Genomic DNA, 21,994 nt, shown 5'->3' on the forward strand with positions numbered 1-21,994 from the left:
GCAGCCACTGACTTCTCTTTCTCAGTCATTCCTGACATCCCATCATCACAAGGTACAGTTCTCTATGCCATCTACTTAGCTCCTATTCTACCCATGACTCTCCATTCCCATGATCATTCCTCTAGTTTAAGCTGATACTATTTCTACCTTACTTAACAAAACAATCTCAACTGGTCTCAATACCCCAGTCTTATTCTTTTCCAACTCACTCTCAACAATGCAACCAAACCAATTACCTAAAGAACAATCTGATCATCCCACGCCCCTTTCAGGCTTCTGCGACTTGATTAGCCTTTTTGTGCCTTCTTAACCCTGACCCAATAATTTCTCCAGACTGAATACTCACCACATCCAACTATATACTCTACAATCCCTCTGAATTGAATCTCTATCAGGATCTTAAAATTGCTATGCTCCTTCACCCTCTGCCACAAATTTGCCTAGGGACTTCCTACCCATTATTCTGGGGTCGCAACCTTTACCTTCCTCTGGGACTCATTCCCTCATAGCCTGCCAAATCTGGGTTAGCCTTCTTACATACATCTACACCACCCTAAACTTTCTGGTCACAAATATTTCTCATGTTGACTTATAATCACTTGTTATTTTAATAGTCTTTTATTTCCCAAAGGACCAAAAGCTTCAAATATGTTTATGTTGCTCATTACTATATTCCCAGAATTTTGCACAATATGCTCAACAATAAGCACTCAATATATTGAATTTAAAAATATATGAATGTGCAATGAACTAAATCATATTTATATTTAGAATTTCCCTTCACTGGCTCTGAATTTCAGATTTGGGAATACACTGACTCCTTGGGAAATGCCACCATACCCACGTATTACTGCTCATAACTCTCAAGGGCTAAAAGCACATGAAAAGACAGTTCCATGGGCATGATTAAAAGACAATCAGTAATAGCAGTAATAGCTAGAGTTTAACTGGTCAAACCAAGAACATCATCCCATATATTTCAGTTTATAGATTAAAAGAAGTATAAAGAGAAACTATGTACAATAATCAAATTGTGGTGGATATGGCATTCCAATACTGGAAGCAAAACAAATAATATTTTATAACGTACAATGGACTATAAATCTTCTAACAGCTACTAGAAACACACACTATTTTACTGATTAAAAAGACTGTCAAAATACCAATTATGGACACAGAATGTTACACAGAAAGAATGGACATCAGTTCTTTAAGTCATAATGCATAAGATCAACTCTTAAATTAAAATTTAAAGGACTATGTACTTTTATCACTAAAGTTCTCAAGTCTTTAAAAGCACTCATTTCCTGGCATTCAAATCAATATGTAAAAGCTTTCTGCCTAAAAATTAGAGTTAAAAAAAAACAGGGGAATTATAGTGCACTGAAACCACTGACTTACCACTCCGTAATCACACAGCTCCACATTTAGAATGCACTGTTATTGCAAAGGGGTTAAGCAAGCAAGGAAGTACATTTTTAACAGACATAATTCTGCAAGGTTACTAAAACTCAAATAAGGCTGAACAGTGCAAGAAAATGCCCAAAGTACTTATAAAAATAATGAACTACATTCAAATTTAAACGTTTTTTATAGTGATCCCATGTGAACTTTAAATTTTTGACATATTTTAAGTGCTCAGTTTACATGGCGTCATAAAAATCATTCAATATAAGCTTCAATTAATACCAAGTGTTAATGTTAGAAATAAGTATCAGAGGACCCAATACCTATGAAACATAAGTAATTCAGGGGACAATTTGCTAACTAATAAGTTTACCATTAAATTTAAGTCAGATGCTTTCAGTACTTATGTTTCTTCTCTCATTGTTTTTACACATCCTTAAAATATAAGTTCTGACTTCAGAAATGATACCAAATGTTCTCAAATAAGTGTAACATAAAACAGTAAATCTATTTGTTATGACTCCTCTATTTGATCCAATCTCAGTGATTTTCTGCCTTCCGTGGAATCAGCATCTACCCTGACGGTTGATTTCAGCATCTCAAGCCTACCCCACCCCAACTCCCAGTAATAAAAATTGCTCTGCTTAACACATTATCATGCCACTATTCAATTATGGTTACCTCCACATAAAAAGCAAGGAAATTAAAGGGGGAAAAAAGGGTAAAGGAGTAAAAATAAGATAATTGGTGGGAGAAGAACTAGTATCTACTATGCTTCAAAATGTGCCAAGTACTGTGCCACGTTCACTGAAAAAATATCACCTGGAAAATAAGAGTATGCTTTATATGAGGTACCAATTCCAAAGAGACACTAGACAGAAGGTGACCAAGCAAAAGACAAGCTTTTAAAGGATTCAATTATTTCTTTAATTCACATAGAGTGGAGCCTTAGAAAAGTTCAGAACATTAAAAAGTCCACTGCAAAGTTCGAGAAAATATGCAGTGGAAGAATACTTAGAAATGGGAGGCAACTTAAAAATGGAAACTTGGACCATCCAGAAGGCTACTGGCCATCACCATTTCACATTAAATAGCCATGAAGTTCATGTTCTTTACATTAGTTTTAAGCTAAAAATACATCTGAGCTCCTTTGAGAAGTTAACAAACTATAAATAAGGGATTCTTAAAAGTGGATCCATTATAATGTATATGGTAGACAGTTTTCTTGTTCACAATTATTTGGTGCCACGCCTTGCAGGAAAATTACATATGCACATCTGGGGCACTTGGGCACGGCCATGACTGTCCAATGCAATGTTAGTGGAAGTGACACGTATCAGTTTGGGGCAGAAGCTTTAAAAGCCATGCTCCTTTTCCCTGCCTCTGCAAGCATTCAAGCGTGTGTCAGAAAAGGAGCCTCTAAGCCTAAGCCCTAAGTGACTATGTTGTTGTTTTAAGCCACTACGATTTTCTTTTTTTCACTGCAGCATACCCTGAACAACATATTCACATAGAGTGGAGCCTTAGAAAAGTTTGAGAGGGGGAAATATGTTTTTATGGGTACCTGCAAAACCAAACACTGTGAGAGTAACAAGAAACAAATCCTTTCTGATACAGAGCAAATCCTTTCTGATACAAGACAAGACTAGTTGAATGGAGACAATTATTCTAACATACATCTTTTTAAGATGCGTATTAGATTTTGAACCAGGAGAATGTATTATCTAGCCATACATGTGAGACATATATAGTGTGGGCTTATAAACCATAAACCTCATGAAATATGTAAAATTTTATTGACATGATTATTACATATAATTTTCAAAGAGTGCATAGCTTTCATCTGCTTTTCAAAGGTGTTTGTTTATGCACCACGAAATAAGAAGAAACCAATATTCTCACCCTGTATACAATCAAGATGATATAACAGATTAGGAATACAAGTCACCCACAAATACTGAATGGTCAAACATTTGATTTTGCTTTCATAACACAGTGCTTTCATATAGGTAAGCTAACCATAAGAGATTCACCTACTCTCCGTAGAAATAACCAGTACCATTCCCTTGTACCACAGGAAAGAGATGACATAATCAACTGATATGATGGAAGGCTACCTGTTCTATACATAAATTATGAAGTTTTATTTACACTATTCCCTCCCAAAATGCTGGAACTATAAAAAGTCATGTAAGTGACATGAGAGAAAGTATAAAACTCAAATAAAAATTAAGCAGATCATAATTTACTTGGGGGTCTCTATACCACATAGTGAGGAAACAAAGAAAAGTAAGGAATAGTCTTGCCTATAAATAGCTGACAGCCTACCGGACAGGAAAGATATAAACATGTACAACAGGTGTAGGTGCCCCAGTAGAAGTCTGCATAGAATGGTGAAATGAACTTCAACAAGTTGCCAGGCCACTCAATGGGGAAAGGACAGTCTCTTTAACAAATGCTGCTAGGATATCCACATGCAGAAGAGTGAAGTTGGACCCCTTCTTAAACGATACGCGAAAATGTACTCAAAATGGATTAACGATCTAAACATAAAACCCAAAATTATAAAATTCCTAGAAGAAAACGGGAAAAGCTTCGTAACCTTGGATACAGCAGTAATTTCTTAGATATGACACTAGAAGCACAGGCAACAAAAGAAAAAATAGACAATGAGACTACCTACATTAAACCTCAAAACTTTTCTTGATCAAAGGATACAATAAAAGCAATAGAAGACAATTCCTGCACATCATATACTTGATCAGGGATTAATGGATATAAAGTATGTAAACAATATATATAAAGAATTCCTACAACAAAAATAACCTGATTAAAAAACAAAGGATATGAAAAGACATTTCACCGAAGATGACATATAAATGGTCAACAGCATACGAAAAGATGCTCAACATCACTATTAGAGAAACGCAAACCAAAATCACATGACATTGTCATCTCATACCCATTAGGATGGCTAATAAAAAAGAAAAGAAAAAACCACAGAAAGTGTTGCTGAGGATGTGGAGAAATCAGAACCCTTTATACTGACAGAATTGTAAAATCGTGTAACTGCTATGGAAAACGAAATGGCATTTCCTCAAGAAATTAAAAATAGAACTACCGTGTTTCCCCGAAAATAAGACCTAGCTGGATAATCAGCTCCAATGTGTCTTTTGGAGCAAAAAATAATATAAGACCCGGTCTTATTTTACTATAATATATTAATTTTTGCTCCAAAAGACGCATTAGAGAGCTGACCGTCCGGCTAGGTCTTATTTTCGGGGAAACACGGTACCATATAATCCAGCAACTCAACTTCTGGGTATATACTCAAACTGAAGGCAGAGTCTTGAAGAGATATCTGCACAGCCATGTTTTAGCAGCACTACTCACAAGCCAACAGGTATACGCAACTCAAACATTCATCAATGGATGAGTGGCTAAACAAATGCAGTACATTCATACAATGAAATATTATTCAATCTGAAAAAAAATTGTCACATGCTACAACATGGACAAAATTTGAGGACATTACGCTAAGTGAAATCAGGCAGTCACAAAAAGGCAAATATTGTATGATTTCATTTATATGAGGTATCTAAAGTAGTCCAATTCATAGAAACAGCAAATAGAACCGTGGGATGTAAGCAGAAAAGATAGAGGGTGGGGAAGAAAGGGGGAATGAGCAGTTGTTTAATAGGTACAGAGTTTTGATTTTGCAAAATGAAACAGTTCTGGAAATCTGTCGCACAACAGTGTGAATATACACAACACTACAAAACTTTATACTAAAAATCTGTTAACAGAAACAAAAAAAGAAGAAAAATGATTAACATGATACATTTTATGTGTTTTTTATAACAATTAACAATTTTCAAAACAAAGTCTATACAGAGGAAACAAGGGAAAAAACAATTAGAAGGTGGAAAAAAACAGGCGTTTAGAAAATTAACATCCAAGCTAAGATAGCTGCAGTCAGAGCTGAAGATTATATTTCTAATGTTTCCTAGAACATTTCTGAGAAGAAGAAAATTTATGAAGTTTTCAAAAAAGGTGGCGAACAACATATTCTGTTTATGTTGGAATTTAAGCTTCTGGACCACAGAGGAGATTCTGTTCCCTCACAAAACCAACACAGCACTTAGCACAGAGAAGGCTCAAGAAGTATCTACTTGATTAAACTGGCCTCCACTTCTTCCTAAGTTCATGTATTTTATTCTACAAATTAGAGCACAGTTAAAACTATTCATCAAACTAATTTATACCTTCACTCTCTTATTATTACTAAATTGATTCCTAAAACCCTTACCTGAAAATTTGGTATTATTTATACTCAACTGGCAATTTTTCCTCAGTGTCTCATTCACTATTACATACTCGTTACATACTGTTTAGTTCCTAGAACAAATTAACAGTCTTTTATGACTATGTAACATATTTATCCGTCACTTTCTAAAATTCCAAGGTCATTTCTACATCAACTTTTCAGAAATTGAATTCATGCTGTTTTTTCCATACTCATCACATGAAAGATTATACTGTTGTTTCTAAGCATTAATTATTTCATGAATGAATATAAAAGCAAATATATACAGACAATGTAAGTGTGGACTTGAAAGTATAAATTATTAAAACCTGTAAGAAAATCAAATTCCCTTAGAAGTAAAACACACTCAATTACGCATTTCAGTCATCTCTATGGCTGATGGGCTTAAAAATGAAATCAATGCAGACTAGAATGTACTCTGTGGTATTAAATTGTAATTTGCGGTACCAGTAGGAGTACGCAGGTAGACAGGTAGATGAATTTAATAGGTAAAGAGATACAGGAGTGTGTGTGTGTGTGTGTGTGTGTGTGAGAGAGAGAGAGAGAGAGAGAGAGAGAGAGAGAGAGAGAGAGAGAACAAATATCCCCCAGTATTATCCAATAAGAAGGCCTAGAAGCAATATTACTACCAGAAGCAATGAAAACACTTGAACTAAGATCTCAACATCTAACCACGCTCCTTCTCTAAAAGAAATCAAGGTTTCCTGGATAAGCATCTGATTCCAGGACTGCAGTGGGGAAAGTTCAAGATGAGCCTGGAACATCTTATATCACAAAGTAAGGAAGTGCTCTAAAAATGATGGAGATATGTCAGAAGGACACAGCAGTACAAACTGATCCATAATGACAAAAAGCAGTCTATGATGACCTGGGACCAGAAACAGAAAAAGAGATGGACTGCAAAGGGACCTGAGGAATATTTTGGGGGTGATGGAAATGTTCTGTACATTTATTGTGGTAGTGATTTTCATGGATGTTTACATCTGTCAAACTCATCAAACTGTATATTTTAAATAGGCACAATTTACTTTATGTAAATTGTAACTCCAATAAAGTAGATTCTTTTGTAAAAACTTCACAGAAACTAGTTTAAGGGAGTTCTGACTAGCCAAATCTGGCAGTATCAAAATAAATAATAATGACAGATTATCAAAATAAATAATAACAGATTACTACCTAGCAAATAAAATAAAACCCACTGGAGAATCCACACTGGTAAATAAACAAATAAACTGGGAAGAAAGAAAAGTTCTTTAGAGAAAAATGTTAAGAACTAAACAGAGATGGAATGATGGAGTAACAAAATCATCATTTTGTAACTATCATAATAACTGATTCAGGCAAAATTTATCCATGGATGCTTAAATTGTTGGGTGAAAGTCTGATAAGGAATAGGATATTTACATAGTCTCAAAGTATCTCCCCACAAGACATTTATCAATTATAAGGAAAAAAAAAAACAGTAAACTCACAGCTTTAACCAAGTAATCAAATTTAATATCACCAATAAGAAATACATGGACAAAATGTGCATCCTGATAAAAATCCAGGGAGACATCATTCTGTAGTCCTGTCAGTAAAATATAACCTGAAACTAAGCATGAAAAATCAGAAGAAAAATCCAAATTGGGATCTGTTATACCAAATAACTAACCTAAACGCTTCAAAAATGCCAAGGTCAAGAAAAACAGAGAAATGCTGGGGAACTACTCTAGATTAAAGAAACCCGAGAAATAAATGCCCTGCCTTGCCTGCTGTCGTCCAGAACAAAGAGACCAAAGTAGCTAGCTATATAAAGCATATACTGGAACAATTAAAGAAATCTATATATTATGTGGAATAAATAAAATTGTCAACATTAAATGTCTTGATTTTGATAATTGTACTGTAGTTATATAAGAAACTATCCTTGTCCTTAGGAAATATACACTGAATTACTAAAAGGTAAAGACAAAAATAGATATATAAATACAAAGTGAATGATAAATTAGCGAGTAGAACAAAATGTTAACAATTGGTCAATCTGGGTAAAGAGTATACAGAAGCTCTTTGTTATATTTTTTGTAATTTTTCTCCGAATTAAAAAAAAGTCTTCAAAAAAATAACTACTGGAGTTTAAAGAATGGATTTATAAGGTGAGAAGTAGTGCGTAAAAGTACACAGGAAAAGAGCTCAGAATCAGAAACTTTGAAGTCCAGGTTCTTCCAAGAAGACTATATGTAGAAATAATATGTAAATTGTAACTTCTCAGTCTTTCTCTGATATAAAAGAGGGGGTTGTACTACAATTTTTACATTTAGATGTTTGTGAGCTTGCTTTATCAGTTCTTGCCTTATTCTACCATTTTATTACTTGGTTTTCTCTAGGCTGAATACTTTCTTAAAAAGAAAAAAAATAACTGCACAAGTCTTTTATATGCAAACAAACCATAATTATAAACGAGGATCAAAGTTTCAGAGAATTTTCTTAATAAGGTCTAACATGGTAGAAGTAAAAATATGTCACATAAACTTGAATAAACTCAATGATTTCTAGATACTTTTTATCAATTATGTTTAATATTATATCATCTAGTAAATGTAAATAAAACTGAGTTTATTTTCTCTAAAAAAAATTACCATTAAGTACACTGAGGCTTATAAACCCATTTTCTACACATAACCTTATAATGTTTTCCAACTTAACTTCTAATATTGAAAGTATTCACAAAGAAGCAAAAGAGACTAATAGTTCAAAACAATCTACTATGTTGCAAGCATTATGCTTAAAAACTATCTTGCCATTCACATAAGAACCCTTTTAGGTATAAATTATTCCCATTTTGCAAACAAAGAAACTACAGTTAAGCACAGATCACTAAGACATAGTCCCAGCTGTCACAGGAGCAATCTAAATGTAGAATAAAAACTAGAAGTGGACCGCTGGAATGATATACAGCTGCTATGGTCTGAATGCTTGTGTTCCCCCAAAATTCAAATGTCGAAAGCCTAACTCCCTAGGTGATGGTACTAGGAGGCAGGGCTTTTGAGAAGTGAGTAGGTCATGAAGGCAGAGCCCAGGAATGGGCCTTACAAACGAGGTTCCAGAGAGCTCGCGTGCCCCTTCCACCACGTGAGGACACAGTGAGAAGTCACCGGCTATGCACCTAGAACTTGACCATGCTGGTGCCTTGATCTTGGACTTCCCAGCCTCCAAAATTGTGAGAAATAAAGTTCTGTTGTTCATAAACTACCCAACCTATGGTGTTTTGTTATAGAAGCCCAAAGGGACCAAAACGATCGTCTTCGTAGTTTGACATTATACTGGCAACGAAAAAAAACAGTAATACTGGTAAACCTGAAGATTGTATGTCTACCCATCAATAGCTATGAATCTATCTAATCATTATAAAACTTCCAAATAATGTGAGTTAATGCAAGCATGAATGCCTGAACATTCTCACTACTAGTTTTTCATAAAGAAAAAGAGCTATTTATCACTGCATTATCATTTATAAATTTAATTTCTTAAAAAGAAAAAAAAAAATTCTCCTAAATCCCACAGCAATTTTTAAAAGTAAAAAAATTTAAATCTAGCTTTGGGACAAAATTTTCTCAATCATACTTTTGAATGGGTGAGCAAATTGAAGACGAATTTGAGGGCGAATCTCTAAATGACAGAGATCATAAAATTATTAAATGACATTCTGGCTGCACACAGGAAACAAAATCTATTATGTGAATATGGAAAAAAACAAAGGGAAGTTTTTTTTAATTTCTAAAAAATCTAAAGTAGATAGGACATTTGTAAGCTCTGATCAAAATTGTATGTTAAGTGTATCTTAAGTGGGAAGAAATTAAATAACCTAAGTAGTAGCATTTCATAATCAGAGTACTAATGGATAAAGCAGACATCAGAGAAAAAACATCTTAAATTATTTGCCTAGATATTTAGTTCGTTTTAAGTCCGTCATAGTTGTTTTTTTAAAAAGTAGATAAACTGACGCTCATAGTTCAAAAGCAAGAACAGAGTTTCCAAAACTACAAAAAAAAAAAAAAAAAACTAGATCATATATAAGATTTATTTATATCTAATCAAATTTTTTAAAATAATCACCTGAATCCTCCTGGGCTTCATGAGTTTCACCATCATCTGTTACTTCTAATTCTTTCACAAAATTTGAGGGAAACAGTCCCAACTTGTTGTTCAGGGTTCCACTCCACCAGCCTTCTTCTACCTGAAAGAGTTCACAACTCAAAAATAAAAATTTCTCTTACATGAAAATCTTCCCTCTATGGGGAAATTAAGCTACAGAAATGAATGAGCACAAAGTTAATGATCCAAAATAATCCCTTTAAATCTATAAGAAAACATAATGGGAAAAAAATATATTTAAATAGATTAAATCTAGGTGGCTTAATCATATGGGATTAGTCATACATCAACAGCACTCTGCAACATTTACAATGAGAACTTGTAATCAATTGTAATTTATAAACAATTTTCATGAAAGTATCTGATAACCAAGAATAATGCACTAACAACAAAAAGTAGACAGCACTCTTCCAGAATGTCACTCTCTTAAACACCAGTGAGCCTCAGTTTGTAATTATGAGATATATTATTTAAGTATTTGTAAATTTTTTACTTGGAATAAGTTTGATGAATATAAGAATAACTTTCTAAAGGGCACATAAAATTACTAAGCCTTTTACTTGAACAGTGAGTCTTAACCCAGATATGAAAAAGAATCACGTATTTTTTAAAATCCAGATGCCAGGCTCTACCAAACACTCCCCCAACCCCAACCAGAAGTATTCTCAGAAACCAAACTCTTTAGAAAAAGATTTACATTTACTAATAACAAGGTTACCAAATTTTCATGAAGGTACTTAATAATATTTAATAACGGTCTTAAAATGCATCATTTCTACTAAGGAGGCTAAGCGATATTAAAGGGTAAAACAATTTTTTAAAGAGCAAACTATTCATTGTCAAAAATCACTCTACACATGCAATATCATAGCTGGAAAAAGCTATTTTTTTCTGTTTAAAATACTTGAACTTTTTTCACCTCATCATAATAACAAACTTGAGTAAGTTACTCACTCAACAGGCACTCATTATGCTCTAATGTTAATTGCTAGGGAAAGATTCAAATATTAATATGAGAAATTTGCATGTCTGAATAAAACAATCTAAATAAAAAAACAAACAATACACAGATAATTAGAATACAATACAAGAGGTATTACAACTAAAGTATGACCAAAACTGTTCTAGGAGCCCAAAGGAAGGGCTTGGAAGAGCTTAAAAGAATCCAAAAAGCCTCCTCTAGAAAGGAAAATGACAGAAGAGCTGGATATTAAAGGCTGAGTAAGAATTTTCCAAGTACAAAGCATGTGAAAAATATGGTGACATAAAAAATAAAGAACTTAATTCATGATATATACAGAGGGAGCCAAAAAAAGTATATACATTTTAAGAAAGGGAAAAACTGTATTAAAATTGTAATACTCAATATGTACCAATAACAAAAGATGAATACAAGTCACGTATATACATTTTTTTGGCACCCCCGGTATAGCTGAACTATGAGGTGCCTAGAAGACAAGCTGTTTGAGGGAAAAATGGAAGGTAAATTAAGTGCGAAAAGTTGAGAATTTTTAGCAGACTTGAGGAGGCACCAAAGGCTGTGAGTTCCTCAAACTAGACGGACCAAACTGGTGGAGATTATGTAGACCAAACTGGAACAAGCGCAATAGAGAGAAACATCATCGAACTATTATCTGCACCTGGAATCTCAAACTGGCAGGAATTGGCTATTAGGGTAAATAACCCTATAATCCCTATTAATTAATTCTTAAGAGGCGGGGTAGGAGGGTGGTAAAGAATGCTGACTCAAATACAGACTGCGGATTCTGCTCCTTTGTATGCCAGGCATGTGAATTTGGGCAAAGATGGGCAAAACCAGATCTCCTAAACCACACGCTCATCTACAGTGTCATCTTGACACTCCTCCGATCAAGAAATGGTAGACTTTGTCCCCACCCCCTTCAATTTTGCAGGCTTATGACTTTCTTGTGACCAACAGAATGTGGTGAAAAGTGACACTGTCACTTCTAAGACTAGATTATAAAAGGCTGCCTCCATGTTCGCTAAAATGCTTCCACTTAAGAGGCCTGAACTGCCAGGTAATAAACCTGACTATCCTGAGGACCACCCCAGCCCGAACAATAAGAAAGCCAAGCCAAATGGAGAAACTACATAATGGCTCTCCATAGGGATCCTAATTTTCAAGTCTTCTAAGCACTAGACACGTCAGTGAAAGAGCCTTCCCGTGATTCCACCGGCACCCAACCTTGAAACTTTCCAGCTGAGGCCCCCAGATATTATAGAAGGAGACAAGTCATCCCTGCTGTACTCTATCTGAATTCTTGAGCCACACTCATCAACCTAATAAAACAGTTCTTTGCCACCAGGTTAGGGATGGCATGTTATGCAACAACAGTCATTGGAACAGCCAATCACTTATCTTCTGTGATTCAATCTCTCCATATGAAAAATTGGCATAAAAATTCCTATCTCTGGGTTGTTTAGAAATTTAAGGGAAACAATAAATGTAAAATACTTGGCATAGTTTTTCATACATAATACAGGCTCAATAAACATTATTATTATTGCCACCTGGTAGAAATAAAACAATCACTTTTTATATAAGCACATTGGAATTTAACATAAACATAAGTGACAAACTACATTACATGATGTTATGACACCAAATCAATCCCTGTGACAATATATGATTATCAAAATATATACTCTGAAAATGAGATCTTCAGCTGACAAATAAACCTTTAATATTCCTTTAATGGTAAAAGCAGAGATACGAAAAGTATTAATATTTTTTAATGTTTTTAAATCTCATTCTAAGATATTAAAATGTGGGAAAATTTTTTTTGTTAATATTTGAATGTGGTAATTCAAAAGCTGCAAAGCTTTTTAAAGATTCTGTTTTTGTATTCCTTTGCTATGTAAAAAGTAAAATTCCTTCTATTTTACTGCACTGCGCTAAAGTGATTTCAGAATCAAGTGAAAGGATTAGTTAAATCCTTAGCTACTGAGATTACATTTATTTTTATCTTAAGAAAGATTTTTTCTTCCTAAAGACAACAGACACAAATACAATACACAAAATATTAAGTATAGCAAGATAAGTTAAGATTTATTTCTACAGATTAAGACAACCTGACATTAATTCTTGCAAGATCCATTTTAAAGTCTATATCCTAAAATTTTTATAGAAAACAATAAAATGTGCAAAAATTATTTTTAAAAAATTAATATTCTTACAAAGCATTCTTCTAATACCCAGAGCATCAATTCTAATTGCTGCTTTATCTCTAACATGTTTCCCTTACCTCTTCATTAATGTCAATAATATCTCCCACTTTCAGCTCCAGTTCATCCTCATTTTGTGGAATGTACTCAAAGAGAACTTTACACTGACGCTTCTTGGTCTCTAAAGGAAGGATCATAAAAAATTAGGTTAAGAAACATTATTAAAACAAACAGTAACACCTTTACACCTTGCCCCCACACCGCAATCTACAAATCCCCCAATAAATTAAAATCAACTACAAATAAGATATAAGGCTCCAGGCAATGAAATCTATACAGCAAGTCTCACCAATTACACAGAAGTAAAATATCCACTGCCAATTTTGAGATGAGAAATAGACAACAAAAGACACTGTTGGCACAACAAGTTTCTCACAGACAATTCCTCCAAGCCAGTGATTTTTAAGACTACATCCTGATCAAAGTCTGAGAATCCTTAAAATGCACTAATTTAAGAGTAATCTGTTAAAAAAAGAGGCAAAATGCACAATTCTAAAATGTATTTTATCTTCTTTAATAGTTCTATTTTTGGCAGATAAAACAAACTCACGTAGGTGAAGATAATAATAATTTATTTTATCCTTTCAAATGAGCTTCATTTATTTAGACAAGTATGATCATTTATAACCATCCAGGCTTGTGGTCCTCAACTTCTTTCAAACTCTAAGAATTGAGAACTCAGATTCACTACCATCTTTAAAAGTGAAACATTAAAGCAGCTATGAACAGATGACGAGGTATGGTTGGTTAAAGGATTACTTCTTGCTACTTACAGAAATCAAGAGAAGGCCGAGACTCGGAAGGGCAACAGTGTAAGAATTAATTAGGAAAATCATCAGGAATACAGACGTGTTATTAGAAACCCAGGCTAAGATCATCCCCAATTGCATTCCCAATTGCTAAGTACAGATGAGAAAGTTAGACAATGTAGAAGGCTGATGTAAAAAAACATTAATTCATCTGAAATATGATGTTGGAGGAATGCTGTATGGATACCCCAGACCACCAAAGATGAACAAGTGGGTCCTAGAGCAAATTAAGCCTGAAACATCACTGGAGGTAAAAATGAAAAACTAAAGCTATCCCGCTTCAGGCACATCATTAAGAAGGAAGTTACTTCAGCTGACATTCTATGGATATAAGCAACTATCAGAACAAAAAGATTAAATCCAATGGAACCCTCAAAACATCAAAAAATGCATATTACATGCAACCAACACCCTGACAGTGGTGCAAAGCAGACATGACAAATAAGTAGATAAAAAAATCTAGTCTCCAAATAAAATTACAACCCAGTAATAGTTCCCTGCTTCCTAAAGGAATAATTATATCTGATTATTCAAATGTTTTACAATAAAAGGAACCAAAGAAAAGTAACATTGACCATACTTTTATAATTAACCTAGAGTTGACAGTAAAAATTTTCAAATGTCACTTTTCATCAGGTCTCAGAGTAAATTTTTGAGTAATAATTTAAGAGTAATGGTTTTATGCATACTGCAAGAAAACTTCTCATCTCTTAAACTAAGTATAGTCCCTAAATATAGTTGAAGTCACCTTGAGAAAATGTGTTCATAAATATGTTCTTCGTAGTTAATAGCAGTTCATAAATGGGGGGAGGATTGTCTATATTATTGAAAAGAAAATTTTATTTTGCTCAGAGTGCACTTCAAAGAAAACATTTTATTTCTGATAATCTTAGGCCTTTAGAAAATACAGCTAGGCTTTTAATGAATGTCAATAACTTTTAAAATGATTTAAAGTGAATAAAGTATTAGTTAGCCCCCCGCCTCCAAGCATATCAATTTACTTCGAGCAGCCTGGTTATATTTCAAACCAAAGCTGTTTTTGCCCCTAACACCGAGCACAATTTTCCACTGAGTAGTTTTTTTCCAAAGTAGTTTGCAAAATTATTTGCAAAGGAATTTTTCAAAGAAAAGAGCCAACTGGATAAAAACATCTAAACAACTTGCCTTGTTATTACCACGAAATGTGAACCATTTATTTTTTTTTAATTATTTTCACATGATGCCATGTTTAAATATGGCTCACTCTTAAGTTGAGACGACTACCTATATTGAAAACTCATTTATTAATTGGCAGCACAATTAAAGAAATGTTGAGATTTTTCACATTTCAAATGTCATAGATCCATACACATTGGTCCATAAAGATTTCCTTAATTTCTACAATGTGTCAGAACCTCTGCGAAGCACACACACAAAAAAATAAAACAATATGTGTAATAGTGGAGTTGTCAATAAAAGGTTGTGTGAAAATTAAATCGATTTAAAAAATAACCACAACTAGTAGTTTCTTATGGCAAGTAACCTCGATACAGCTTTTCAAATCTACAAACAAATTAGTATCAAGAAAGTTTTTTTATATCAATATTTTATAAGTAAAGCTATTAACAAGAAAGAAGATAAAGGAGGTAGTACAGAAAAGGCAAAGACGTATTTCATATCTTTTATGTACCAGTATTACGTAAGTCTTTCACAAACATCTCCCACACAACAGATGATAAAAACTTATCGTTTTACCAATTAGAAAAGAGGAACTCAGAAGTTAAATAATCTGTCCAAGATCACAGAGCTAAAAAAAAAGAGGCAAAACTAGAATTATACCCACTTCTGACTAATTAGCCTTTTATCTTTCCAATATATCATCATGCTGCTTCCTTTACAGATTATAGTGCTTTACCAGAGCTATGTAGTCTAGTCATGTCCCTCAAAATACCATTTATTTGCTTATCTCCATTGGTCTTCCAATTCTATGTGGAATGGCATACTCCCCAATCTTCATGTGAAGGGTATGTGCTACCTAAAGGAAAGCTTAAATACACCTTGCTTGACAACCTCATTATAAAACCACCCCTTCACTGGAATCATAACTGCACATTATATGTCTCTAATATGGTTCTAAATAGTATAAAACACTATAATAATAATTACAAACATTTACCAAGCACTTCTTATATTATTTACTTAACGTGTACTTACTTATATTATTTACTTACCCTCTAAAACCCTCTGTGGTAATTATTACTATCATCCCTGTTTTATAGTAACTGGATGTTTTCCCATTAGACTGTGAGTTGAGTCATCTATATACCCAGCTTTGTTTGGCAGAGTTGCTTGCCCACACCAACACGGTTCTCATGGCCTTCTTACCCACATGCATTAAGGGATTCAGCACATAAACATTGCAATTTTTCAAGAAGTCTCTTTAGAAATGTTTCGTATTTTTAAAAAACAAAACCAAATTGTGAGAAATTTCACTCAGTAATTACTTTCCTTAATATTTCTACTGAAAGAAAATCCTAAATTTTCAAATGTAGGTCATCAATAATGGCAAGTATTTCATGGTTCAAAAAAAACAGAACTAAATATTCAGATCAAACAAAGCTCTTAAATTGTGGAACCATTTCTCACTAAAGATTATTGCTTTCAATCTTTCCATCAAATGTGAAATGAAGAGCATACCACACTCAGAAATGGGAAATTGACTGCTGAATTTTCAGAGATAGCAACAAATGGATTTTGGTTCCGGAAAGTATAACTTCAAGGTTTTATTGCAGCATTTAAATGTTTCTGATATCAAAAACTTTTTTTATCCATTTCCTCCTCTAGTAAACAAAGAAAATCATCAAACATTAACAAATACAGTGATTGAGCCATTTGCTATATGGCTGCATCTTCTTTATTATTTCTTACCCTCAGCAATAAAAAAATCATAATACTTAGGCTATTAAATGAAAGATTCAGGCTGCTCAAGATGCCAGCCATATTGCTGAGACATACCATTTGGTTAAGGCAATCAAAATATTAGAAAACATCATCATTATCACTATCGTGAAGAAAAACCGCATATGAGTAGAAATGCAGTATCCTGCCTACAACGTACTTTCAACTGATTCAGTTGGGGGAAAAAAAATGTATTTGTATATGTATATAGGGATAGCCAATGTGACAAAATGTTAACAGCAAACTTAGGTGCAGGGTATATACCATGTTCACTGCACAAATATTCTTTCAACTTTTCTGTAAGATTTTGAAATTTTCAAAACAAAATAGAAAGTTAGAACGCCCTACCTTATTCGAGAGGCTGTACTGGGGAAAAGTCCTTTGACTAAATCTTTTTCCTCGTATGAGTCAGAAGAGCTTAATGTCAAAGAGCACAGCCTGAACTAATGCGCTTTTTTTTTTAAATGAGAGCTGTAAAGATGTATTGTCAGTGACCATGTTTTGGTGCTGTTTAGAATTTTCATTATTTTGTTCAGTGCTAACTCAATCAAGGGGCACACTACTTGCTACCAACTGTTTGCTAGGAATGATACACTGTTGACTGGCGTCCTAGTCAACTAATTTTCCATTTAGCGATATCATTTCTTTGGGTACACCTACTAGTGATCTATCAGCATCAACTTCAATGAATATTTTACATTCAAAATAATTATTTACTAGATGAAAAATCACTTTTGTAGCATTAGTTTCCACTAATAATACAAAGTTACAAACACTGATGTCTTTCCTCACACATGTCAAAAGTAGATTCACATCTGCCATCCATTTTTTTCAAATATAAAGTTAAATATCTACTTATATTCCACACTGACTGTTTATATAGAGTTGTGATGGTAAAAGATGTCAATTCTTGACTCTAAGTAAAGTACGCTACGCCATTATCTTTGTGCCTGATTTTACAAGGGTCTTAGCAGAAACGGGAGACTTGTACTTGTTTTTGCTATGAGAAATGTAAATTTGTTCTCTTCTATAACTTTACAAACTTGTAATAATCAACTTTGTCCTGCGTAACTGACATTATTCTGTGTTTGCTCTAGAAAATACAAGTTTGTTTTACCAAAGAAGTTATCATGCTAACTTAATATTCAATAGCAAAAATTGCAATGGCTCCATGACTAGATTTCACAAAAAAGCCAACACTTTTTTGGCTTTGGAGGCTAGAGACAGATAGCTAACAAGTAGAGTTTCCAGGTATTTAACATCATATTATCTATTTGAACTTGTCCTTTTTAGTTGCTTAGACAAAATTCAACATACACAGATTCACTTGTCTTGGCACGCAGAGATTTAAATATTCACTCTGCAGTGTTTATCATTATCAACCTTTATAATGGTTTTAATGTATTTTAAAGTACATTTTATTAACAGTATTGGTTAGTAGTGTCCATTACTATTTAACATTACAATGAACCACTTTTGAAGAACTGGTCTATTTTGTGAACTAAGGATACGATGCAAACTAACAGTAACCAAAAAAAAAAAAAAAAAAAATCAGAGTTAAGAAAACATAGGCTCGCCTTTCCTGGAAAAGCAACATGAAAGCAAAAACAACCTGCATCCTGTTTTAAATGTTAGCTAGCAACAAATGACAAATTTAGTCCTTGCAGCACATACACTTAAAAACAAGTTATAGAGGATCCTTAGGAAAAAACCCAAGCCTCTTGGCACCAACTACATAATAGTTTTTGTTTCTTACAAGAAAAGGAATTATGACAGGAAAGTAAAAGTAAAATTTAGCGTGTTCTTTCCTATTAGGAGAGTAAAATATTAATAACCTCGAAGCCTTTGGTCTAGGCTTTACTTAAGAAGAAGCTTGTCTCTCTATAGGTCAAGGAAGCTAAAGTGTTAAGTGGATTTTCCAATATGCGGAGGTTATAAATAGCCCTTTCCAAGGGCCTAAATATTCTCCTTGTGCACAAAAACTCTATTCAGAGCTCCACTTGACCTGTAGGATGTGGACATATTCTCTGTTATCTATTTCCCCATCTCCAAATAAGTAGAATTTCAGAGTCCAGGACAATTAGACTCCTAAAACTGTCCACCTTCAGCCAGTGGGCTGAAAGCAGTATGGGTAATATCTGAATATTGTTTGTATGCTGCATTTACTGGGTAACAAAGAAGACGTAGAACCCTTTAATCGGTCTGTCTCCATGTCATGAGATCTGTTTCATTTTTATGAAAATCTGGTTTTATTTTATGAAAATAAACAAAGGGTTTACATAACCAAGAAAGTAGACGTTTCTCCAAACTTCAAACAGTAGCACAGAAAGTTAACAAGTTGAAATACAAGGAGACAATAAAATCCACACCTTTTCCTTACATTTGTGAAATGTATGTAAACAAAATGTCTTTACTGTAGAGCACGAGTTACCACAAGGGATTTAAAGACCACAACATCAAAGACCCTGATCTAAGATGAATATGGTTCAACACTCATTTACTACCTATTACATCAAAGTAAACACAGTAATCAGTATTCAGTCTCTCAAGGGGCTTCAGGTTTTACTGTGTTACAATGCAATCTGCTTCCATATATCTTGTACTTCTTTGTACATGTTCAATGTTTAATACTTTTTAATAAGTCGTTCCCAAAATAATAAACTCTTTGAGGACAGCAATATTACCTGTCTATTTTACCACCTTCTCTCCACCAGCAAAATAAAACCCAAGAGTTTGAATGATCTAAGATAATAAGATAGACTCTAACTCGTGTGTGATTTCAAGAATGGTGCCCTCCCCCTATGCCAAACTGCTCTCCTCACATATCTACAGAGTACCAAATACCCAAATGGCACTCTTTTGGGCCAACCACCTTGGGAAACTGAATGTATGTGTTCAGATGTCTAACCACTAAAGAAATGTACTATAAAATTCCTTGTGTCTATAGTGCTTAAGGATGAATGGACATTTAAGCATCTCATTAAATAAATAGCATTAAAATGAATTTAAGGCCAAGTGTTAACTATTTGGCAGATCCTGTAACACTAAGAAGAAAACTAAGCCCGTATTGTAATTCATAATCCCCACAGACAGCTGTGTGTAGCTCGTGCTGACTACCACACGAAGAATGACTACATGGGCCAGTAACTAGTAACATGAGAATAAGGAGGAGGCTTCTGCAGTCGGCTGCAAAAGTTGAGCTAATTTTTCTTAATATAATTTAAGAACAACTACATTTTGACTTAATTAAATAAGAAATGAGTTATTTACATACTCTTCTTAATGTTTTTAGCTTGTGGATGTGGCTGAATTCCTCCAGCTGGAAGTCCATAGGTGCTTATTCGTTGTACAAGACTTGCTACATTCCCATGCCTTTCCCGTTTGATGGGCAAATTGTCATCCTTGGATTCTGTGTCTCTCTTAATTTCCTATAAAAGAAAATCAGTAACTAAGCAAATTAAGTTATACTTTATTAAATTCTCAAATACAAAATATCAAAACACAGGTAGTGACTATTATAGAAAACATGACAACAACAGTGTTCAACCTTTTTGTCTGCCCACACAAATCTAAAGAATGCAACACATTTGGTAACAATGACTCATAAGTTTGTCTTGTCAGAATTGGAGATGCAGGTAAAGAAAGGGAGGCTGACATACCACCTGCACCCCAACACACAAAGACACCCTGAGATACATAAACCAACAATAATTCTAAGTCAGAGGTGGACAAACTTCTTCTATAAATGGCCAGACAGTAAAATATTTTAGGATTTTCAGGCTGTACCAACTCTTGAAACAATGAACTCTGCCACCTGTAGTGCAAAAGCAGACATATACTTAACTGAATGAACATACTGCACCTACAAAATTTTATTTATGGACAATAAAATTTCAGTTTTATATTAATTTCCACGTCATTAAATATTGTTCTTTTGATTTTTTCCCAACCACTTATAAAATTCCTAACTAGCATTTTCAGCTCATGGACATTACAAAAACAGGGGGCATCAGATTTGGCCCAGGAGCCATAGTTTGATAAACTCTGTTCTAAGTCATAGGTCTAACAAAAGACATGCGAACTTTCATGAAAAGTATAAAATTTTATGGGAAGACATAAAGGAAATAAAAGGAAAGTGATGCCATATTGGGTGATTTTAAAAACTCAGTATCACAAAAGCTATCAATTCTCCCGAAAATCGATATAGTGATGCAATGCAATTCCAAAACTATATCACAGATTTGGGAGAGCAATTGAATAAACAGGTTCTAAATTTGTACAGAAGAACAAAAGGCCACGAACAGCCAAAATACTTCAGGAAAAAGAAAGTAGGGGTTTTTTTTGTTTGTTTTTTGTTTTGTTTTTTTAACCAAGATACAAAGAAAAACTATGTGACACTGTAAATTAGACTGTGTGTTACTGGCATAAAAACAGACATACTAAATGAAGCAAACAAAAAGCCCATAAACAGACAAACTTGATTTATAACAGACAAAAAAGTGAGGGGGAAAATGAATTTTAAAATAAATGGTGCTTATAAAACTAATCTTCCGTATTTAGAGGATAGGGAAAGAAACTGGATTCCTACCATATTTAATATTAAAATCAACAGTTTCTGTTCATTAAAAGTAACCATGAAAAAAATGCAAATCAATAACCAGAAGATACTAATATTTTTCACAAACAAAGGCAACAAAGATTTTGTATCTCCAGGTGTCTGTGTCTACCACAATATTAACCAGTTGTTACTCTCAAACTGGCAGGATTTCAGATGATTGACTTCTTTATACTGTTCAAACACGTTTAATGTTTGCTTTTTTTTTTGGTTTTTTAACAATGTATATCATTTTCAATCAGAAAAGAAACTTTTTAATCTTTGGGAAAACTGTAAAGAATTGTAAAAAGTTATTAAATTATAAATCATAGAAGACAAAATATTTTACAATATACACTGCTTGCTTCATTTTTATTGGTAATGCACTCAAGGAAAAATATTTCAATTTGCTATTAATACATGACATCTCAACATCTAAAAACCTCACAGTTTTCAGACTGTGCAAAGTATTTTTCAAACTAATAAAAACATAAAATCTATATAAAGACTAATTGTTACAAGCTCAACATGCCAGAGCTG

The 21,994-nt window shown here is 33.7% G+C and overlaps 1 protein-coding gene across 1 annotated transcript in view; it reads right to left on the bottom strand.

Moving 5' to 3' along the window:
• The window catches only part of CD2AP (CD2 associated protein), a 110,797-nt gene that overhangs the window by 50,833 nt on the left and 37,970 nt on the right, over positions 1-21,994 (bottom strand). Inside the window, exons 3-5 of the mRNA XM_074333049.2 lie at positions 20,135-20,288; positions 13,135-13,235; positions 9,830-9,950 (exon numbers count right to left, since the gene is read on the bottom strand). Of these exons, the coding sequence (XP_074189150.2) occupies positions 9,830-9,950; positions 13,135-13,235; positions 20,135-20,288 (376 nt within the window). The remainder of the gene's footprint in view (positions 1-9,829; positions 9,951-13,134; positions 13,236-20,134; positions 20,289-21,994) is intronic.

The sequence above is a fragment of the Rhinolophus sinicus genome, chromosome 2, assembly GCF_057876585.1.
Source record: "Rhinolophus sinicus isolate RSI-liver-muscle chromosome 2, RSI-T2T, whole genome shotgun sequence".
Classification (NCBI taxonomy): domain Eukaryota; kingdom Metazoa; phylum Chordata; class Mammalia; order Chiroptera; family Rhinolophidae; genus Rhinolophus; species Rhinolophus sinicus.